Below are 24,164 nucleotides of genomic sequence, written 5' to 3' on the forward strand. Positions count from 1 at the left end.
CGTGACTCAGCGTGACTCAGCGTGGCGTGACTCAGCGTGACTCAGCATGACTCAGCGTGACTCAGCGTGACTCAGCGTGACTCAGCGTGGCTCAGCGTGACTCAGTGTGCCTCAGTACCTTCTCCATGTCCTGCAGCCGCAGCTCGTCCTGCATCCTCTGCAGCCTCTGCTCGTCCCGGCGCTGTGCGGCCGCGGCAGCGTCACGGATCTCCCGGCCCCTCACCTCAAACCTCTGAGAGATCCTCTGCAGGTTCAGGTCCGCCTCCCGCCTCACCACCGTCCTCATGCGCTGCGGGAGGCAGTCACCCCGCGTCAGAACACGGGCTTCGGGCAGGGAGCCACGATGGATGGAGCGGATACTAACATTACATTACATGTCATGTCATGTCATTTGGCAGACGCTTTTATCCAAAGCAACGTACAGTTGATTAGACAAAGCAGGAGACAATCCTCCCCTGGAACAATGCAGGGTTAAGGGCTGTGTGGACCTCATTGCGGGGTCACCGAGGATCGAACCACAGACCTTGCGGGTCCCAGTCATGTACCTTAACCACTACACTACAGGCTGCCCCAGTCATGTACCTTAACCACTACGCTACAGGCTGCCCCAGTCATGTACCTTAACCACTACGCTACAGGCTGCCCCAGTCATGTACCTTAACCACTACGTTACAGGCTGCCCCAGTCATGTACCTTAACCACTACACTACAGGCTGCCCCAGTCATGTACCTTAACCACTACACTACAGGCTGCCCCAGTCATGGACCTTAACCACTACACTACAGGCCGCCCCAGTCATGTACCTTAACCACTACACTACAGGCTGCCCCAGTCATGTACCTTAACCACTACACTACAGGCCGCCCCAGTCATGTACCTTAACCACTACACTACACGCTGCCCCAGTCATGTACCTTAACCACTACACTACAGGCTGCCCCAGTCATGTACCTTAACCACTACACTACAGGCTGCCCCAGTCATGTACCTTAACCACTACACTACAGGCTGCCCCAGTCATGGACCTTAACCACTACACTACAGGCCGCCCCAGTCATGTACCTTAACCACTACACTACAGGCTGCCCCAGTCATGTACCTTAACCACTACACTACAGGCCGCCCCAGTCATGTACCTTAACCACTACACTACAGGCTGCCCCAGTCATGTACCTTAACCACTACACTACAGGCCGCCCCAGTCATGTACCTTAACCACTACACTACAGGCTGCCCCAGTCATGTACCTTAACCACTACACTACAGGCTGCCCCAGTCATGTACCTTAACCACTACGCTACAGGCTGCCCCAGTCATGTACCTTAACCACTACGCTACAGGCTGCCCCAGTCATGTACCTTAACCACTACGTTACAGGCTGCCCCAGTCATGTACCTTAACCACTACGTTACAGGCTGCCCCAGTCATGTACCTTAACCACTACACTACAGGCTGCCCCAGTCATGTACCTTAACCACTACACTACAGGCCGCCCCAGTCATGTACCTTAACCACTACACTACAGGCTGCCCCAGTCATGTACCTTAACCACTACACTACAGGCCGCCAGTGGTAAGGCCCTACGGGCCGCCCGTGGTAAGGCCCTATGGGCCGCCCGTGGTAAGGCCCTACAGGCCGCCTGTGGTAAGGCCCTACAGGCCGCCCGTGGTAAGGCCCTAAGGGCCGCCCGTGGTAAGGCCCTACAGGCCGCCCGTGGTAAGGCCCTACAGGCCGCCCGTGGTAAGGCCCTAATGGGCCGCCCGTGGTAAGGCCCTTTGGGACGCCCGTGGTAAGGCCCTACGGGCCGCCCATGGTAAGGCCCTACGGGCCGCCCGTGGTAAGGCCCTACAGGCCGCCCGTGGTAAGGCCCTAAGGGCCGCCCGTGGTAAGGCCTATGGGACGCCCGTGGTAAGGCCCTACGGGCCGCCCGTGGTAAGGCCCTACAGGCCGCCCGTGGTAAGGCCCTAAGGGCCGCCCGTGGTAAGGCCTATGGGACGCCCGTGGTAAGGCCCTATGGGCCGCCCGTGGTAAGGCCCTAAGGGCCGCCCGTGGTAAGGCCCTACAGGCCGCCCGTGGTAAGGCCCTACAGGCCGCCCGTGGTAAGGCCCTAAGGGCCGCCCGTGGTAAGGCCTATGGGCCGCCCGTGGTAAGGCCCTACAGGCCGCCCGTGGTAAGGCCCTACAGGCCGCCCGTGGTAAGGCCCTAAGGGCCGCCCGTGGTAAGGCCCTACAGGCCGCCCGTGGTAAGGCCCTACAGGCCGCCCGTGGTAAGGCCCTAAGGGCCGCCCGTGGTAAGGCCCTACAGGCCGCCCGTGGTAAGGCCCTACAGGCCGCCCGTGGTAAGGCCCTAAGGGCCGCCCGTGGTAAGGCCTATGGGCCGCCTCACCTCGGTGTAGATGTTGTTGTCCACGCGATTCAGGCGGGCGTTGGCGGCGGGCTGCAGGGTCTCCAGGGCAGTGCCCGTCAGACCCAGCCTCTTCTTCTTCTGCAGCACGATGTACAGCTGGTAGAGCAGACTGGTGGCAGCCCCCTGCCTCTCCTGAATCACTGCCTTGGCCATGCCCAAGTCAAAGGGCACCCCTAGCAGCAGCAAAGTGGGCTCCAATCGGATAAAGTTGTTCAACTTTGAATTTGCTGCGCTAGAGGTTGGAAATGTTGATAAACAAATCAGCCTTTGATTTCTCTCCTTTACTATATGCATGTGTAATTTAATTAAAGTGGCTTCAGAAAGTATTCAGACTTTTATTAAGAATGACATATAGCAGGCCTATATGAATGAGATCATAGCAATATACACTCTATACTCTACAATATACAGTTTATTGCAGGATCTATCAATTAGACACACTAGTTTAAAAATGTGCTGACACTGTTTGTGGGCAAGCTATGTTGAAAGAATGATACAATATACAGTATGTGGTACCAAATGGGACACATTGAACATGTTGTAAAGAAAGCATGCTTTAGAAAAGTGCAAAATAAGTATATTGCCTCTAACTTTAATATGCAAAATTGCCAATACACTTTACAGTGCACTACTGTAAGATAGTGAATTATTTGAGAGGTTTGAATCTTAAACAATCTGCCCAGTGGTGAGCGTGTGTCTGACATACAGTAGGCATGATACATGGCTGTAGCATGTTGTCAGAGATCATTATACATGGCTGTAGCATGTTGTCAGAGATCATTATACATGGCTGTAGCATGTTGTCAGAGATCATTATACATGGCTGTAGCATGTTGTCAGAGATCATTATACATGGCTGTAGCATGTTGTCAGAGATCATTATACATGGCTGTAGCATGTTGTCAGAGATCATTATACATGGCTGTAGCATGTTGTCAGAGATCATTATACATGGCTGTAGCATGTTGTCAGAGATCATTATACATGGCTGTAGCATGTTGTCACAGATCATTATACATGGCTGTAGCATGTTGTCACAGATCATTATACATGGCTGTAGCATGTTGTCAGAGATCATTATACATGGCTGTAGCATGTTGTCAGAGATCATTATACATGGCTGTAGCATGTTGTCAGAGATCATTATACATGGCTGTAGCATGTTGTCAGAGATCATTATACATGGCTGTAGCATGTTGTCAGAGATCATTATACATGGCTGTAGCATGTTGTCAGAGATCATTATACATGGCTGTAGCATGTTGTCAGAGATCATTATACATGGCTGTAGCATGTTGTCACAGATCATTATACATGGCTGTAGCATGTTGTCACAGATCATTATACATGGCTGTAGCATGTTGTCACAGATCATTATACATGGCTGTAGCATGTTGTCAGAGATCTTTATACATGGCTGTAGCATGTTGTCAGAGATCATTATACATGGCTGTAGCATGTTGTCAGAGATCATTATACATGGCTGTAGCATGTTGTCAGAGATCATTATACATGGCTGTAGCATGTTGTCAGAGGTCTGTGCTGATGCTGTGATGGACAGCAGGCTGATATTAGTGTTGGGGCTGATCAATATAATTTCCTGTCTTTTGAGGCTTTCAGCAAATGCAAACATTTCACTTATAACATTGTTTTTTGTGATTAATATGCCTTTTATTCAAGAGGCTTCCTTATGGCTTCCTTGGCCTGATCTATGCCTTGCCACAATTTTATGCAGTGTGAATTGTGGGACCTTATACACAGGTGTTTGCCTTTCTAAACAATGTCCAATCAATTCAATTTGCCACAGATGGACTCTCGTTTTTTTTAATAACAATTTCTAAAAACATAATTTCACTTTGTCATTATGGGTTATCAAGTGTAGGTTGATGGACAAAAATGTCAATTTTATCCATTTAAAATGAAATCTACAACACAATAAAGTGTGCAAAAGGTGAAGGGGTCTGAATACCTTCTGAAGCCACTGTAAGTGGCAAATATAACTTAAAACATCAATTGTGATGATGAACCTGAGCTACGTGTGGAAGATATAGGATCAGGTAATATCAAACAACCAAACAATTTGCATGCCTAAATTAATTAGTTTGACTTTAAACAGATGGAGGGAAAACCAGTTCAAGGTTATTTTCTGAAACATTCCTGGGGAAATGGGATACAGGTAATGAACCTTCACTTACTTATGATATCAAATTAACTGAAATTAATTTAGATAACTGTCTAGCAAATGGGATGCTTTTTGAAAGCTCAATGTTACCTGCTCTTTGAAAACTGGTCGAAATCATCCTGGAGCTGGTATTTGTGAAGGACTTTTCCAAGCAGATATCCACTGGAAAAATCTCGTGCTAATGAACTGGCATCTGCAAGCAACATAAGCTTAACTAGTATCAGCAAGTTATCGACTGGAAATGAGACAAGTAGCCGAACTAGCCAACTATACCGCCACACTGTCAGTTTAATAGTGTAATCAATTTGGATGACATCTGTAAATGTATCTTGCAATTATAAAGTCACTTGATATTCAAATTCAGTTATTTCATTCCTAACCTAGCCTTTGCTTAGAAATGGGAATTTGGTTCTGCATTGCATGATTTGTGAATTTATTATGTGAGTTATAATGGTTTCTTCACTTTTGTTAGAGTAACGTTACAGTCGTAAGCCAATGTTAATTTTCAGACGCTCATAATTGCATACTTGCCTACCGATTACATACCGCGTGGACGTAATACTGAGAGCTATTTTTTTGCTCATAATTTCATAAATCATCTAACTTACCCAAATATTTGAGTTCACATCGGTTATATTGTTGTGGGCTATTTGTGTTTTTCCCAACACCAACTTAGGTTAACTTATACCTCCCACCATCGTTAATTCTTCGAGTAATGTCTCGAGCGACTTGTCATGGAGGAAATCTATTTTTAAATTCCCAATCTTTGATTTAACTGAAAAAATACTTAACTTAGCTCATTATAGTAACTAGTAGCCTGCAGCGTGTTAGTTGTACCAATGCGGCTTAGCAGTAGCTCCTCGTATTCGCTCCAACGCTGGATGTAAAATATAATTATGGTTTATAATAAAATAACCGAAGCAGCAGACCAATCCACTCTATTTCGAACTGCAAGCTAATCCTTGCCCCGAATTTCTGCGCGATGCAATACTTACCAACAGGTCTAGATAACTGAAGCTCCGAGTTAACCCACCGACACAAAATATCAGTCATTTTGCTTGAGTAAATCCTTCCACAAATCTAAGAGATGTTCCGGACGAAAGCACCCGGCTAAAGGTAGGTTAATACAAAAACACAAACACCTCCGTGGTGTCTGGGACCTCTTGGCGTCTCGTTGCCGTAGCAACATGTCAACTCACGCCGCACCCCGCTCTTCGAGCTGTAACCAGACTGGAGCAGCAATGCTCGTCAGGCTTCTCTGTGCCAATCGGAACAGCACATGCGTGCAACACGGTAGGATGTCGATGTGGTGCTGTTATTTTGTTTGACACAACATGTATCTACACTCAATGAGCACTTTATTAGGTATTCATTAGACTTATTTCTTAGACTCAAGTCTTCTGCTGATGTAGCCTATCCACTTAGAGGTTTGGCACATTGTGTCTTCAGAGATGCTTTTCAGCATACTACTGTTGTACTGCCTGGTTATTTGTGTTACTGTCACCTTCCTGTCAGCCATTCTCCTCTGACCTCTCACATTAACAAGGTGTTTCTGCCCAGAAACTGCTGCTCACTGGATGTATTTTTATTTTTTGCACCATTATCTGCAAACTCTAAGGACTTGTGCATGAAAATCCCAGGAGATCTGCAGTTTCTGAGACACTCAAAACACCCTGTCTGGCACCAACAATCATTCCCTGGTCAATGTCACTTAGATCACATTTCTTCCCCATTCTGACATTTGGACTGAACAACAGCCGAACGTCTTGCAGTTAGTTTTTGCAGTTAGTTGCTGCCACGTGTTTGGCTGAATAATATATGCATTAACAAGCTGGTGTACAGGTCTACCTAATAAATGAGTGCATATCTATATCTATGGAAGCATCTTTTGCATCAGGAGTGAGGACCACTGTTGTACAATGAAGTGTTGAATTCATAGTCAGCCTCATGGCTGTTAACATTCTTCAGGGTACACATGATGTCTCCTTGAGGGTTGAGAAGCAAAAAACTCCAACACAGCATGGTATTATTCATATTTTATTTGATAACCTGAATATTTTATTTAGTAGCACAAATGGGTTTCTAATGACAATGTATACACAGGAAATAAGCCTTTTTCAGTATTCACAAAGCACCATCCCATTTTTTTTGTGTCAGCAACTTTCTAAATCTGTGTTAGTCAGTTAAAACGTGTTTCACACCAACTGAAAAAATAATGTTGGCATAATTTATTCAATCTTAATCCAGGTTAGTTTCATGCATTTTTGCACAGTCAATATAATACTAGTGTTTACATATTTAACTAGTGTAAGTGTACATACCATTATATCTTAGGTAGTTGTTAGCCTACACACGAACAAGTTCTGCAACATGCATGTAGGAAAAGATAAAGCCATTAAAAACCAGAGAAAGACCAAGACACTGTAACCAGATTGCTTTGGTGGTGCCAATCAACATGTAGAATCACGGAGCAATGAACTCAGTTTTAATTTCACCCAAACAAACTCCCATCAACCAAAACTCCACTTGTTGAAATGGCTCAACCTTCAGTACAACCTGCATCTTTTTAATTGACTTTTTCTTTTCCGCAGGACTGAAAACCGGTGGCCTTCTTAAGCACCCAGCTCACACTTCCAGTTATAGCTCACTTAATTTCGCAGCCAGTCTCTCCAAGGTGACCCAGAGGAGCCCTGCCTGAGATGCACATTAACCAAAAGCAATTTCCTGGTTCCAGTTAGTCTCCACAGGCCTGCCTACGACCTAGAGTCTTTAAACCACAGCACAAATAAACACACACAGTGACAATCTATGTAACTTCACAAACTGTAAGGAAAGGACAATTGGGCATTGTGGCTGAAGATTGCTCAATGCTACTATTTACAATGAAAATTCTGGCCTTTTCCTGGAATAATTCCATACTTGGCTCTCCTTCCACAATGAGCCCCGTCATCCATTCCAAACTGCGGATTGATCCCTCAAATCACACCTTAAAAGCAGAGGCATCCTGTTGGTCATACCTTCAGTTCCTTCCCCAGGGACACGTCCATGTCACAGTAGTATTTAAAGCTTAATTGTTTAAGGCTCAGATGTAGAATAATGCACAATAATTCTGTCAGTCCGTCAAAACCACATAAACTTCTGTTTTCCCGAATGATATAGGCTGCGTCTTGAATCCCGCTCACTGGTTAGCCGACTCCAGCGCCAGTCCTGAGGATTACATCATGCCCGGACAGCCAATACATTAAATCGCTCACATGTTTGTCCATGTGAATGAAGTCCCAGATGACCCTGCATCAATAACCTGGAGAAGACCTAACGTCAGAGGAAGCACAATCAGCGACAAGCACACACTCCCAAAGACCACTGTACACAGCTGAGTAGTGAGTTTTTAAAGGTACTTAGGGTTGCTCTTTGAAAAAAGATCAGTAGTTTACCTCATCATTGTGAGACATGAACATCTCATTAAAATTGTAATTATTAATATCTTCTCTGGGGAGAAAAGGCAACATATATTTGTGAAGGAATTCAAAGAAAAATGTCTGGTTGGAGTCTGGTTGGATGTTCCAATCCCATATCAACTCAACAGCCCTTACAAGAGCAGATTTCTACATTTTCAGTTTGTATAGTAAGTCCAGTTTGTATAGTATATCCAGTGTTAATTGAAGTTTATTAGTGATGGGCAGTTTGCAAACTTAATAATACTTTTGAAAGAATCTTTGAACGAACTAGTCTCTGTGAAAGATTTGTTAGTTTGGCTCTCTCCCCAATCAGGCCAGCATTTGTGTGAAGGCCGATCAGTCAACCGCAAACGAACGACCGTATGTACCTACGAGAGGGGAGCCATACTGGGCCAGTGAGCGAAACGTGACTGAACGGAGCCAATGAACGATAGTGCCAAACGAGCTGGTGTTGAACTGCAGCTCAGATCAGTAATACAGATCAGTTGAGCCATAAGACGTAACGTTAATGCCGTCAGCAGGCAGCGCAAGTCCATTCCGCGGACCAGATGAATAGTTAGGATATCACAGATAATATTTAGCTAAATGTTGTCTTTGAATTTAGAATTTTCTGTACTATAGTCAGCTAGGCTATGCATTAAAAGTGATGGTTTTTCAAAGACCACAACGTACATTGCATCAATTTATTTTTTTTAGGTAGCATATTGAAATGTAACTAGCTATCTGTAGGCTGCAATAATATATTTCAGGTATTGTCTTAATTGCATTAATGTTAAACTTTAGCTAATGTTACATTATATACAATGTAATTGGAGCCTTTTTGGAGCAAATTTTATTTCCCATTTTAAATATGTCTTAACTTTGACAACAATGTCTCCTAGCTTACAATTTCTTAAGGGACCTGAAATGAAGCTGTGGAAGATTAAACGTTTCTTCATGCCATTCATAGTTGATGTATTATTTATGCTACTAAGCAGATGGCTTTCGTGCAGTATCATCCATACTGCAAAGCATAATTATACAAATGAGCAATTTATTGACCAGCTGCCCACATAGCAAGTGACTCCAGACTGGATCTGTGCCGGCTGACAAGATCCGACCGGGAGTCACTTGCTTTTTAGGTGCAATCCAAGAAATAGGCTACAGCAAGTGGTGTCAACAAATCCTGTCTAAAAGTGGAGGAATGATAATGGTTATTTAACCAATTACACTCTGGCTGCGGCTTAACGTTAATGTTAAAATGGGAAATTGTAAATCGATTGCGTAACGGGACTGAGTTACAGTCTGAGGTAGCCACGCACAGGCAACTTGTTTACATTGTGAACCGACAGTTGAAAGCTGTGAAGAACAATGAACATGAGACCCATGTGTGCACTTTCCGGAAGTACAAGTGAACGAACGAGTGCGCCAAACGAACAAATCTTTTGAATGAAAATGAACAAATGTTCCCATCGCTGAAGTTAATCAAGAGTGCATATGAGCCCAATAGGGACCATATGTACCCTATAAGGAAGGGCCGGGCGTAGGCCCGTTCTTTCCACCAACTACCCAGGCTAAATGGGCTCACTGGCTGTACACACTGTTCACTGGTAGATTAGATCACAAGAGTTTTCATATAGGGACGTAAGAACAGCCTTCAGTTGTAATTCATGCCTTTATCAACAAATGTAGCTAAGTAGTCAGATAGCATACAGGGTGGTTTAGGCTAATTAAGGGATTGGGGCTAATTATGTAATTAAGGCCAGAAGTTGGCATGAAAACCAGAAACCGATATGGCCCTCATCACACAGATTTGCTGTAAGAGGTGATTTAACACTGAACATTTCATTATTACACTTTTCCCAGGCGAACAACCCATCGTGCCTTTTAAGACTCAGATTGATTGAGCTCCGTTTACATTTAGTGCACAAGTAACACATTCACAGTTGTCATAGTTGAATACATAGTGTAAAAATATACATATGTATGAGTGATGCTTAGTGTCAACAACATGCTTCGTGAACTATGAGTGGATCTGGATCAACCGAAGCTCAACCAGCATCTGTCGGAGGTCAAAAATGATACCAAAACAAAAACAGCGATTGAATAAAATGTCGGCTGCAACTCGGTTCAGTGATTTCTCTTTGAGGAAATAATATATCACAAGGAAGCACAATATTTAAAGGTAAACATGTATCTGAAAGTAATTTACAAGGACTGAAAGTCATAAAATAGGTTTTAGTCAAAATTAGTTAAAACAGTAATTTGTAGTAATGCCTCAACAGGTAAACACAGAAATAAGCATACTATAACCACAGAGTCTAATAATAAGAATAAGAAAAAAAAGCTGCCTCACTTGCTAATTTCTTAATGCGAACTACAAGGACAGGGAGGTAACCAATTTGGCTACTAGGAAGTGTAGATCTGTGGCAATATTTGGCAGTTTTACATACTAATGAGCTTATTGTGGTGAATCTTTTTGTCTGCTGCGATGGAGACAATAGTTGGGAGTTTAACCAACATTTGGGGGAGCTGGGTGGACGACAGGATTCATCATCAATCACCAGATAAATTCCTTTAAGTGGATATCTCATAAATCAAAAATAAAATAAAAGAGTAGAATACTGCTTTGGTGGGGAAAATAGAAACATAATGCGCAGCAGCTGCAGATGAAATGGTTGAAAATAACCATGAAATGAAACTCGCACTCCATTTCATTAGTTTCCTCCCCTTTTGGTAGTACTCTAGTTCTCACACACCTAGTGTGCAGAGCACAAGTACCCAATTGTTAATGTTGTGCTAACGATGACAGTGGGGTGTTTCTCTCAGCATGTACTTTGAAATTCAATTAAGAATTCAACATGCAAAAAAAATAAAACGTGAATAAACCCGTGTCCCGAAAAAAGAGACTGCAAGGCAAGGGTGGGATCAGGGTTTGCCCGACAGCAGGTTGTGAAACCAGGTGGTGGAGGGCGCGTGCTCGGCCTCGTCCTCGGCAGAGGGGTCGGGGAGGAGGAACTGGGAGGAGCTGACTGAGGTGGGGCTGCCCAGGGAGCAGTTCAGGCTGTGGGACTCCGGGGAGTCCTCCCTCCAGGTGCTCTGGGGCTGGTAGCCCCCGAAGCCGCCCAGCAGGGGGAGGTCAGCTGGCTCGCTCGTGTCCAGCTGGGGCTCCTGGAGCTCCGGTGCCGGGGCCATCTGAGGCCTGTAGCTCCCCGCCTGCACAGCCTCCAGTGGGGCCACAGCTGCAGAAGAGCAGGGGGAGGTCTGGATCCCGGTGTACGTAACATCCGTGCGGGCGGAGGCCATGGAGGTGGATGAGGAGGCGGAGGAGTCTGTCGACGGGGGCCCTCGCGAGCCGTCGTCCACCACCTGGTTGTAGTATCGGAGAACGACGGGATCGGAGGAGTCGGTGTCGGTCGAGCTGTCCCCTGAACTGTCGTCACCTTCCACTTCGTCCTCCAGCACCACCGTGGGCTCCAGTTTGCCAGACTCGCGCTCCGGGTTCTCCACAATGTGCACTGTGTTGTGCGGACAGGGCTCCACATCTAGAGTCCGGCTGACAAACATTCCCTGAGAAAAAGAGAAACACATCTCAGACAACATAACATATGTCAAGATCAGGCCATCAAGGGGTATGTCAGGTTAAGGAGTCTTGAGGGGAAAAACTATGTCAGGTTGGGGACTCTTGAGAGAAGGACTATGTCAGGTTGGAGACTCTTGAGAGAAGGACTATGTCAGGTTGGGGACTCTTGAGAGAAGGACTATGTCAGGTTGGAGACTCTTGAGAGAAGGACTATGTCAGGTTGGGGACTCGTGAGAGAAGGACTATGTCAGGTTGGAGACTCTAGAGAGAAGGACTATGTCAGGTTGGAGACTCTTGAGAGAAGGACTATGTCAGGTGGAGATTCGTTTTGAGAGGACAGGCATTGCCCTGTACACTCACAGGTGTGGTGGGCCACTCTTCTTGAAGCTTGGGCTCTGGAATCTCAGGGTAGAACGTCTTCTTCACCCTGAAACAGACATAAAACTGCCTGTGAGACTGTACTGTAGTTTTACCCAATATATTAACATAAAGCTTTTCAGAAGAGACTGGATGTGACCAGTGGGGCACTCAAAAGAATGAAAAACAATACAAACAACAAAGGACACCACTATTTCCTACCATCGCCTCTTCTTGTAGCAGATGATGGTCATGAGAATCAGAAAACCGCTCATTGCACCCAGGGCAATAAGAATCTCCCCAACCAGCCAATCCGCTGAAGGAAGAAATATAACATGGTGTGTATATAAGGAAGAGGCAGACATGGTAACGCAAGGCAATTAGAAATGTTTGGTGATTACAAAACTAACGTCCCCACTCCAATCCCCATGATGCAAGAAGGTAGCAAACACATTAGGAGCACTGCAATGGTTACTTCTCAATAATAGGACCCATTTGTTACAGCTCATATAATTACTGCACGATTGATATACTTAGCATTGTGTCCAATTAAATTACAGGCATTACCCAAAGCAAAACAGGACCCACTTACACTGCTGGGTATAAAATGAAGCAATTTACATTAAGCACCTAGGTCAAGGCTATAATAGCAGTGCCTTGCAAGGGAATCAAACCAGTAACCAGTGGATTACAAGCTCCATTGCCTAACCATTATTACCCTGTTGCTTCTTGCCATTATTAAAACAGCACTGCAATGTATATTTTCAGTGCATCTCAACAGCTAAGTACTGAGCCCAGTACAATCAGGTTTTAGATCAGCCACAGGACTACAACTGCTGCCACACATGTATTCAATTATACTGTACTAGCCCTCGATAACCAAAAGTGCTGCGCTGCATTATCTAACGCATCAGACTTCTCTAAAGCATTTGATACTGTTGATCCATGCTATCTTAATCAATATGCTCTTTTCTGACAGGTCATAGAGCGTTTTTTGCAGATGGTAGCAGATGTTTATTTCTCAGGGTGTACCACAAGTGTCTATTCTCGGGCTAGTCATTTTTACTATTTACATCAGTGACATTGATCAGCTATGAAGAGCTCAAAATTAATCAAAATGCACATGACACAATTCAAAACTCCTGTGCTGTTTCCGTGAATAAAAGCTGTCCAAGACATTTAAAATGAGCTGTTAACTTAAACTGAGATCTTTAACTCTATTCAGGCTGCTCTCAGTGAATTTAAATTGGTCTTAAATTTGGATACATTGGATACACATTGACAATCTTGTTAAAAAGCTCAATGCTTTTGCCAACTCCGCTTCAACTTTCAATAGTTTGAGGCATTAACGCCAATGACTGATAAAGACGGCATTCTTTATATGAATTCATCAGCTTCTACTCTACAGGATTTCAACACAGTTTATCACGCTGCCTCACGTTTTATCAGACATGGCAAATATCTTTACCCACTGTTGTATTCTGTACAGAAGGGCATGCCTGACATCTCTAGTTCACTGTAGATGGCTCCATTGGTGCACTTTTATTTATAAAGGCATTATTGGGTAACTCCCAATTATTTCCATTTTAACAGGAACACAAGTTCCTATAAGTTCGCCTCTTTTCACACTACATCGCCCTTCCACAGAACTGAGGAAAAAGGCTTTTAGTTATTATGCCCCATGGTCCTGGAACCAGCTCCAGAAGAAGACTAAACTGTTAGACTATTCCATGTCTCTGGATGTTTTTTAGAGATTACTTCACACCTTAAAAAATAGTTTAGTAATTTCATAATCTGTGGTTTTATAGAATTTTCTTTATGTATGTGTTCCTTGTACAGCTTGCATCTCTTGAAAAAGAGATTGAAATCTCAATTGGACTCACCAGCTAAATAAAGGATAATAAATGATAAAAATAAGTATATAAATCACATTACTGTTATCTTAACATGCCGTTGTTGGTCAGGCGCACGGCCACTTACTGGACGGGTCCAGTCTGAGGGACACGGTGACCCCACCGTCCGGTCCAGCGGACGTGTACGCCTTCACGGTGAACTTGTACGAGCCCGGCTGCAGGTTTTTCACCGTATGGTTCCTGGCAGGACTGCTTATATTCTCTGGCAACACATAACCATTAGACAGCACAAGAGTCAGTCCCGTATGTCATGACAATTACAGGAGACTGTGATACAACTTGCTCTGTCTGTACTCATAGCCATCACTTGCATTATGTTATTATGACAGCCATTTAACAACTACCAAGAAGTGTTTGGGTGAATGTAACATGGGTTTAGCAGACATTACCTATTGGAACAAGGTGGGACCCATTGGATATGTAGATGGTATATCCACAGATGAACCCCCTCCGTTTCTCCAAGGGAATCTCATCCCAACTAAGCAGAGCGTCGGAACCATACTGCTGTACAGTCAGCCGACTGACGTGCTGGGCAGGGGCTACAAAGCAGGAGAGAAGAGTCAGTACACGAGAGAGAAGAGTCAGTACACGAGAGAGAAGAGTCAGTACACAAGAGAGGTGTCAGTACACGCGAGAGAAAAGTCACTACATGAGAGAAGAGTCAGTACATGAGAGAGAAGTGTCAGTACACGTGAGAGAAGAGTCAGTACACAAGAGAGAAGAGTCAGTACACAGTGGTGAAGAGTCAGTACACAAGAGAGAAGGGTCAGCACAGTAGGGAGTATTCAGTGCAGAGAGTCAGTACACAAGAGAGAAGAGTCAGTACACAGTGGGGAAGAGTCAGTACACAAGAGAGAAGGGTCAGCACACGAGAGAGAAGAGTCAGTACACGAGAGAGAAGTGTCAGTACACGAGAGAGAAGAGTCAGTACACGAGAGAGAAGAGTCAGTACACGAGAGAGAAGAGTCAGTACACGTGAGAGAAGAGTCAGCACACAGCGGGGAAGAGTCAGTACAGAGAGTCAGTACACAACAGAGATAATAGTCGGCACACAATGGGGAAGAGCCAGCGCAAAAAGAAAAAAAAGTCAGTAGAAAAAGAGAAAAGAGTCCATTAAAAGTACACTGAAAAAGTGGAGGAGAGCCTCACCCAGCTCCTTCACATATCCCACTCTCCTCCCCAGCAGCTCTGGAGCTCCCGGGGTGCAGGCGTAGATTGAGAAGCTGTACTGAACTCCAGCCTCAAAGCTCTCTGTGAACAACAAAAGCAAAGATCACAAAAACTTTAAAGTCAGATATCTCTCTTACACACAATAAATAAATACCTAACTTACTGCATTTGCAATTTATCAGAGAACATCAAATGCAGTAAGGTGCTAGAGTGTCAATAACAACCATAGGCAAACCCACACGCGAGCATTCAAAGCAAGTACAATTTGGAACTACAGACGCATTCGGAGAGAAAAAGACCAGCTTTCTTCCATTGTAACAGTATTTTAGACTCACCTGACTCGATCCTGGCACTAGTATTTCCGTCAGGCTCCTTCTCCCAGTTGCAGTCCAGTTTGCCGGTGCGGTGCCATTCCACCACGTAGCCGCAGGTGGTGTTGACATCAGCAGCCCAGGACAAGTCAAACCCTCCATCGCTGCCATACACCTTGTAGGGGGTGTGCACTTTTTCTGTTAAAACAGAGCCGGCATTTTCAAAGGAGAACTGCTTTCCTGTCACAGTAAATTAGGGGGAATGTTCACCGATATAGAATGTCTTAAATGGCGGCCTGTAGCGTAGTGGTTAAGGTATATGACTGGGACAGGCAAGGTCGGTGGTTCTAATCCCGGTGTAGCCACAATAAGATCCGCACAGCTGTTGAGCCCTTGAGCAAGGCCCTTAACCCTGCATTGCTCCAGGGGAGGATTGTCTCCTGCTTAGTTTAATCAACTGTACGTCACTCTGGATAAGAGCGTCTGCCAAATGCCAATAATGTAATGTAATGTAATGTAATAATGTAAATGCACACTCGACTTAAGCAAGATATAATCTCCTTATTCTGCAAATCCTGTTCCTCTTAGAAATGGCCTCTTAAGAGCCTTTAATGGTCATATTTGTTTTGCACCAATAATTGGCTGTATTTTGTGTGTGCTAAAAGGTTTTGCACTTCCTGAAAGTCACCCCATAAATGATATGTTTCACTTCTCATTGTCACTCCATCATCTCACCGCCCTTCCCCCCTTTCGTACCCGCTCCGAATTTTGGGACGGTGATGCTGGCGGGAGGCGAGTCGCCCGCAGAGTTTCGGGCTGTGACCGTGATGATGTAATCGCCGTCGAGGCCGAGCTGGAGGCCGGCGCTGTGATTGGTTGGCGGGAGTGAGAGCGTCTGCCAGTCCTCCTGGCCTGGTCTGCCGTAAGTCACCTGGTAACCCAAGATCTGCCCGTGGCTCTGCCGCTTTGGTAGGGGCTGAGGGACAGACAGCACAGTGCGGTTTTCAGTCTTAAGTCATGCCTCTCAGTGAGGAATGGAGCACGTCACAGAGAGGAGTAAGGCAGAATGTACTTGGAGGGCGAAGAGAACGAAAACTCTGCCAAAACAAGCACCTGATTTATCGAACAGTCACAAAAACTCAACATTCCAGAGGTATTACAACGTTGCATTCATTCATTTTATGAATTAATTTGAAGGTCTCATATTTCACATGGTGTGAGCTACCTTAAGAATTGCTTAAAAAAACACTGTAAAATGTTCATAACATGTTATTATTTAGTCTGTAACAGTAACTGACTGCATAACCTTGATCTCGCTAAAAATAAGTGAATTCTAGACCTATTAGCGCAATATCTAATGCAAAAAAAAATTATTATCTGTATTTAGATGTATAATCTAAAATGTAAAATGTAACCCAACAAATGTATGACAATAGACCACAACTATGTTTTTATTAATTTCTCCAATTAGATGCCCTTTTAGACAAGTACAGAAAAACACATTTCATATTAAGTGGAGTAGCAGAAAGCAATCAACATACTGTTGGGGGACAGCAAGACTGAGGCATTCAGGTAGGAGCTTCACCTTTAAGGCACACCTTAACTACCTCTACACCAGGGGTGCTCAGGGGTACTGGTTTTTGTTCCAACCAATTGCCTTGTTTTTAATTTGCTGACAGCTCTATAAATGACCCTGGTTCAAGCCTGTACTTGAGCACAGTAAAATCATCAGGACACACTTGCAGCTGTAGCCAGTACTCATACACATAGATAAGATCAGATAAGATATGATTGAGTCAATTAGATCATGAACACCAGAAGTCGGCGCAAAATCCTGAAACGGTTGGGCCCTTGTTGTGCACCCCTGCTCTTCACACACTGGAGAAGTAATGAAATGTAATGAAGTGCCCTCACTTTCCACTTGATGTACCCAGTTTGGTTTGTGTCCATCCACGCCCATATGTCCAGAGCATCAGCACCTGGAGATAAGTCAGATAAAACACACTTATTGTACTGTACAACTGTAACCGCGTACAGTCACCAAGTCAGAACGTGTGTGGCTATCTCACAAGATCTTAAATTCAATTTGAACACATCCACAGCTTGTATAGGAGCACACAGCACTGCAGCCCTCGGTAACAGACCGACGGCCACCTCCAGGAATAAGGAGGACCTGAGCGTGTGCCTGGAGAGGGATGACCTGCTCCGTGCACTTCCACCACGCATGCTGCAGGTTTACATTTCACTACATTTTCTACTTTAACAAACACGATTAATCCTTAATTAATCCTAAATCCTGTACAGTAGGCTTTTGTTTTGGAACTGTTTTGTTCTGCATATCCATTGCTTTCAGTTACCAAGAATCATCAGCATTCAAATGTTCAGTTAAAGGTACAATAGGTAGGAGGTAGGATTAAAAGATTGTGTTAAAACATTGTTACAAGACCATTGTAAATCCCTTCCTATCATTGGAAAAACGCTCACTGACATGTTAACTCACCTTCTGTGTTTATAGTCCTTACATTCTGGTTTCAAAATATGCAGTTGACAAACAGACACTGTACCAAAACATATATAGCTGTACAATAATTCAAGCTCTTGGTTGAAAATTGGTTCAAATTGCCAATGGCGAGGGGGGGTTTCAACGTGCATTCACAGAGACGGGGTGGGATAAACAGCGTTGTGGTGTTTGTTGCTGTAATTCCTCTCTTGACCGTTAAGAGTCCTAAACCTATTATACCTTTAAGAACATTTTAATCATATATTTCTGATATTGCACCTTAAAGACACATTTCAATCACTATTTCAGCCTGGCTCCACCTTCTATTCAATTTTTTCTTTCCTCTTAGGGGTATGCTGAAGTGTCCCAGAGCAAGACACCAAACCCCCCAAATGCTCCTGACGAGCTGGTTGGTGCCTTGCATGGCAACCAATCGCCGTTGGTGTGTGAGTGTGTGTACGAACGGCTGAATGAGAAGCATAATTTGTACAGCGCTTTGGATAAAGGTGCTATATAAATGCCAACCATTTACCGTTGAAGATCACAGGTGAAAGTCACTTACACTCCTCCTGGGTCTTGAGGGTATAATCCGAGCTCCAATCGCCCCACTTCCAGAGCGCTCCACGCAGCCGGCAGCGGACTCGAGCAGCATACACCAGGTCAGGCTGCAGGCCCTGCACCACGGCCTGCGTCAGGCCTCGGCCAGAGGACTCAAACTACACAGCAGAGCAAGAAGAGCAGAACTAATGGTCCAGGCACTGCACCTTACGTCAGCCATTTCACAGAATAGCAGAAATGCAACATTGCATAAACACGGAAAGGGCCGGTTCCCCATGTAATGTATGAAGTAAATTCTTTCCCATGAGAGTATGCAAAAAAAATGATTTACGATTGCCAGGAAACAGATCAGCCCTTAACAGCCCCAGAGACATGTCTGGAAAAGCATGGCTCCCTGAACAATCGGCCAACTAGTCTAGTTCTTTACCCACACAAAGGTAAAAAAAAGAAAGAAAAAAAGTCACATCCCGCACTTATATGAACAGCAAACACATCGGGAATTAAGGTAGTTTGGAACACTAAACTCTGAAAGTTACATAATAAACCCATTTGTGGAAATTAAATAGTTAACCAATGGGCCAAACCTGTAACATAGCCAACAGCGGAACTTTCCTTGCAGGCTACTCTTTAGCAACAGGCGTTAAGATCAGTGCCTTGTGTAATTTTAATATAATGCAAAGTTCTCAATTAAGCATGTTAGAAGGAAGATTTATGTTTATACATTTCATTTCATAAAATAATTCACGTGCCGTTTCAATTGAGGCAGAGTAGTCGAAATATAAGACCAAGAAAAATATTTGATTATTTAAATTCTTTAATAAAATTGCATGTTTAAACAACATTGTATGAACTTATTTGATTTGGGCCATAATTTTTTTCTGTCAAACCAACAACATTCAAACAAAAAGTGATTGATACTAACTCTAAAATATTACCAATCAACAAACTGAATAACCCAAGATCATTTGCTTAGCTAAAGTGGTAAGCAAAGCATTGTCATGTCACAGTGAAGTAGACCTTTGACCTTTTGGATATAAAATGTCATCACTTCATAATTTTATCCTACTCACCATTTGTGTGAAATTTTGTCATAATTAGCACACAAATTCTTGAGCAATGGCCAAAAACGTCTTTTGTGAGGTCACAGCGACCCTGACCTAATCAGTTCATCGTTGAGTCCAAGTGGACGTTTGTGCCAAATTTGAAGAAATTTCCTCAAGGTGTTGCTGAGATATCGTGTTCACAAGAATTGGAAGGACGGACAGACGGACAACCCAAAAACACAATGCTGCCGGCCACGGCCATCGCCGACGCAGAGGCATAATAACAGGAAATACCTGAGCCATAAAAGAGCTGTGTCACTGTGCAGCATGAACGCAGTCATCATGACCTCAGCACTTTACTTTAGTCGCTTGGGGAGAAGGATAGCCACTGTGGGAGAAACTGACGGCTTTGCTCAAAAACATCTGGACTATATTCAGATACTGCTGACTGGAAATGAGCTTGTGACAAACACGGATCAATAAACAGACTTGGCACGAATATGCAAGCTGTGTCACGATGATTCCAAGCACCCCATCGGTGCTACTGTGGTTCACCATACTGCAGACCTGGGTGCAATATGAAACCATTTTGGATTAAAATACTTTTCTACACTTTACTGATCTATGAACACCCAACCTTCTCGCCCTCTTGGTTGGCTCAATTGACACCAGGCAAGATCAATCAAGCACGGAAAAGTATCAGAATCCAAAACGATCGCATATTTGAGCCAGGCCTGCAGTGCGGTGAACTCACTCTCTCACGCTGTGCAGAGTTCTGCGTCTGGAGGGATGTGTTGAGGCACACTCACCGTGCGTGAACCCTCCTCGCTGCTGTTCACCAGCACCTGGCACTCCAGGGGCAGCGTGGCGTACCCGCGCGTTCCCCAGCGCCAGCGCAGGCTGGCGTTCCGGCTGCGCACCTCGCCTGTCACCCCCAGCGGAGCACGGGGCCGCACTGTGGAGCACACGCACGCACTGAAGAGCCGGCTCCAAACCCAGCTTACACTACTGAATGCGCATTAATACTATTATTCCTATTCTTTTTAGTTCCCTGAAGAGTGTGAATCCAAACAGAAATCCCACATGCTCAGAAAATTGTAGCCACATACTGAAATGTTATGTCCTGGTTGTAGACTTACTTTTATTTTTAAGGGAAGTATGTCCTGCACTTTTGTACTGCTGTTGTTCATTTCAATTTCATATCTCAATGAACAATGCCATAGTTACAACAAATTCATACGTAAAAAAAAAAAAAAAAAAAAAAAAACCTCTGTAAGAACTCACCTCTGTGATTCAGGTCTGCCGTGTCAGTGAGCTGGATTGTACCAAGGGGGTTTTTGGCTACTAGGGTCCAGTTTCTATCCCCCTGCTCCAAGGTCACACTCAGTTGGCATTGCAGCCTACTGACCTTCTTACCACCAAAGGCTCGTTTATTGGCATCTGTGCAGTTCCTGAAAAGTAGGCAAGGAAGAGGATGAGGCTTTTGCTACCTCTACTATAGACTGTAACACTACTAATGATATGGTTGAGACTGCAATGGCAAAACACTGTCATAACCTATTTAGAATGGCAAGCATGGTTATCCGAAGGCAAAAAGCTTCTTTATGGGATTTGGGGTGAACCCTGGAAACCTTGCAGGGCTGCAAGTAACGATTATTTTGTTATTGATTAATCTGTCGATTATTTTTCTGATTACGATCTAAATGATTAATTTACTTTGGGGTTGGGGGTGGGGGGGGGGGCACCTGATTCAATCAGCAGTTGAACATTTCAAAATGTATTCACATGTTTTACAAGTATGATGTCTCACTGCTTTTAATGTATTGACTCATTATAGCTACTTTATTCTCTTGAAATAAAATAACACCCACCAGTTACTATGACATTCTTTTTCATTATATACAATTTATCTCTGCCTGTAGTTGCATGCTGAAAAAAATGAACAAGCTTATCTGATGGAGGAGCTGCACTATGATGACAGATTACTTGGATGCTTGTATTTGTGTCGCTTGTCCTTAGGCTACGTGTTTATTAGGGTGGAAAACGTTGGACTTGGACATGGAAACATTGAAATTCTAATTTGTTGAATAAACATATGTATTTAGTCATTTATATTTCGAATGTGACTCATTAATTGCGCACTAGTCTGCCAGTACCACTGCAAAGACGGCACATAGCGTAAGTAAAATCAGTGACGTTATTAAACTAACCGTACCACTGGTCCATTGAGACTAGATTTTTTTAAGATTGCTTTTGAAACGGGATATCCATATTTACATCGAGAATTATAACAGCTGCTGATGTTGCTTTTTGTTTGTCTTACAAAACGCTCGTTTGCTGATGCCATTAATGGAAGTTACACAGTAGCCTAAGATTGCTACCGGTATGCATAACGTTAAGTGGCTGGAGCCGTCAGAACTCGGCAGTGGAAATATGGCTTTGTAACGTTAGAGTAACTGTGGTGTTATAACAATTCCAACAATTATCATGGCTGTATTTACATTAATACGAGAGCTCTAGCTAGATTTAAGACATGCGTGTGTTTCTGGTTAATTTCACTAAAATCACGCAATCATCACTCTGTAATTAAATACAGCTCATTCAATGGCATGTCTGAGAATAGCAATGTTGACCACGTTTCAGAGCTACATATACATAACAATAGCAAGCTAGATAACCTAGCAACCTACAACCCCCCAGATCCTTTCCTTTAAGGTGTTCGTCATGCTGCTGTGATCTGCCGTTTCCTGTTTGCACAGCGTGCAAAGTATCATATTATTGGGTTTTTGCTTAAAAAATTCCCACACTTTGAATGCTCCGGTTCTTTGGATGAACCCTCTCCCGCACTCTCAGCTGGGTTTGCCACCATGTTCAAAACAATACGACACATATGAATATCCGAATCGACTAAAATGACATGGTCGACGTCACAGACGACGTTGGCTAATCGTTGCAGCCGTAAAATCGTGACCACCACAAAAACCTATCCTCCAGCACACCAGCATGAGCAGGGAGACTTCCTGATATAAGACCTTCCAAAAACATGTCACCCTGCTCCTCTCAGAAACTACTTTATTTTGATCAGCAAGATCATAATGACGATATAGGCTTTCTTATTTATATTTAACAACACTGGAAGCATGCTGGGCCCTCCTGAACTTTGGTGGTGCAGTGGGGAGGAAGAGGAGGACTATCTGGCATGTATTTGCGGAAAGCGTACCTTCCGTTGAGGGTGTAGTATGTCTGGCGGGACACCCCCTTCAGGTGCGTGTCCCGCCCGGTGCTCCACTCACACTCCACGGACACCAGGTCTCTGGTCTCACACACCAAGCTCTCGTCACCAGGAGGAACTGCAGGGTCACATCACAAAGTCTTACCCACGACATTGCTGGAAACGCTCAAAAGGTAAGCTCTTGAGAAAGTGGCAGGCTTGTATTTCATACACCATACAGTCTGTGTACGTCACACACACACACACACACAGTCACTCGCACACACACACACACCTACGGACAACAAGTGAAAATACATTTACCAGATAAGCGAGGGTAAGCTGACAGATGCAACTGGCAAAGTTTTAGAGCTTCATACAATATGCCGTTTCTGGAGCAGTGAAATCTTCCGTTTTAGGTCTGGGCTTAAAATGTTACCACATTGGCTTAGCAACAGTAGCTGTACACACTGACATTTTTCCATAGTTTATGCTGCTGTAGCCTATCCATTTAGAGGTTTGATGCTTTCTGTATTCAGAGATGCTCTTCTGCATACCACTGCTGTAATGATTGGCTGATTTGCATTAACATCCCGGCGTACAAGTCTACCTAATGAAGTGGTCACTGAGTGTATACTAGCAGTGAGAACGGTTAAACGATTAAACGCGTTCACTACCAGGTGTATTATTGTGGCTTACATTCTAAACTAGCAATCTACATGCTACAGTATTTCTAGCAAAAAAGCTGGCCATTTCAGGGGGTTTAAAACGCAAACACCACAGGGAACTGACTGCTACAGTATTACACAGGGAACTGACTGCTACAGTATTACACAGGGAACTGACTGCTACAGTATTACACAGGGAACTGACTGCTACAGTATTACACAGGGAACTGACTGCTACAGTATTACACAGGGAACTGACTGCTACAGTATTACACAGGGAACTGACTGCTACAGTATTACACAGGGAACTGACTGCTACAGTATTACACAGGGAACTGACTGCTACAGTATTACACAGGGAACTGACTGCTACAGTATTACACAGGGAACTGACTGCTACAGTATTACACAGGGAACTGACTGCTACAGTATTACACAGGGAACTGACTGCTACAGTATTACACAGGGAACTGACTGCTACAGTATTACACAGGGAACTGACTGCTACAGTATTACACAGGGAACTGACTGCTACAGTATTACACAGGGAACTGACTGCTACAGTATTATAGTTATCAAAGAACAGCATCGGTTACACGGTTAAAATAAATGGGTTGGTAACCGTTTACAAAAACTGATGATTTGTCCCCCCTAGTGTACACTGCACGGAATGATTTCTATTTCTATAAGAATGCCCGGTGACTTTCTATTTATATGAAATTGCTTTTCTGACTTCCATACAAGAGGAGTTTCCCCAGAGCAATCATTTTGTGAGAATAACCTATCCCGGGGGCGCACGATTTCTGCAGGTACTGCGTGGCGGA

The 24,164-nt window shown here is 44.1% G+C and overlaps 2 protein-coding genes across 5 annotated transcripts in view; both read right to left on the reverse strand.

Moving 5' to 3' along the window:
* Nucleotides 1-5,696, reverse strand: part of spef2 (sperm flagellar 2) — a 58,319-nt gene extending 52,623 nt beyond the window's left edge. The window contains exons 1-4 of the mRNA XM_061260465.1: nucleotides 5,585-5,696; nucleotides 4,680-4,782; nucleotides 2,387-2,639; nucleotides 119-289 (exon numbers count right to left, since the gene is read on the reverse strand). Of these exons, the coding sequence (XP_061116449.1) occupies nucleotides 119-289; nucleotides 2,387-2,639; nucleotides 4,680-4,782; nucleotides 5,585-5,642 (585 nt within the window). The 5' untranslated portion in view covers nucleotides 5,643-5,696. The remainder of the gene's footprint in view (nucleotides 1-118; nucleotides 290-2,386; nucleotides 2,640-4,679; nucleotides 4,783-5,584) is intronic.
* Nucleotides 5,697-6,610: 914 nt separating this feature from the next.
* The window catches only part of lifra (LIF receptor subunit alpha a), a 41,118-nt gene continuing 23,564 nt past the window's right edge, over nucleotides 6,611-24,164 (reverse strand). For all 4 annotated transcript variants that reach the window (XM_061260277.1, XM_061260273.1, XM_061260274.1 and 1 more), the window contains 13 exons: nucleotides 22,682-22,811; nucleotides 20,746-20,912; nucleotides 20,271-20,416; nucleotides 18,423-18,576; nucleotides 17,275-17,339; nucleotides 16,117-16,336; nucleotides 15,385-15,558; nucleotides 15,029-15,130; nucleotides 14,269-14,418; nucleotides 13,947-14,081; nucleotides 12,189-12,282; nucleotides 11,970-12,036; nucleotides 6,611-11,596 (listed from right to left, as the gene is read on the reverse strand). In XM_061260277.1, the coding sequence (XP_061116261.1) occupies nucleotides 10,955-11,596; nucleotides 11,970-12,036; nucleotides 12,189-12,282; nucleotides 13,947-14,081; nucleotides 14,269-14,418; nucleotides 15,029-15,130; nucleotides 15,385-15,558; nucleotides 16,117-16,336; nucleotides 17,275-17,339; nucleotides 18,423-18,576; nucleotides 20,271-20,416; nucleotides 20,746-20,912; nucleotides 22,682-22,811 (2,246 nt within the window). In that variant the 3' untranslated portion in view covers nucleotides 6,611-10,954. The remainder of the gene's footprint in view (nucleotides 11,597-11,969; nucleotides 12,037-12,188; nucleotides 12,283-13,946; nucleotides 14,082-14,268; nucleotides 14,419-15,028; nucleotides 15,131-15,384; nucleotides 15,559-16,116; nucleotides 16,337-17,274; nucleotides 17,340-18,422; nucleotides 18,577-20,270; nucleotides 20,417-20,745; nucleotides 20,913-22,681; nucleotides 22,812-24,164) is intronic.

The sequence above is a fragment of the Conger conger genome, chromosome 11, assembly GCF_963514075.1.
Source record: "Conger conger chromosome 11, fConCon1.1, whole genome shotgun sequence".
Classification (NCBI taxonomy): Eukaryota; Metazoa; Chordata; class Actinopteri; order Anguilliformes; family Congridae; genus Conger; species Conger conger.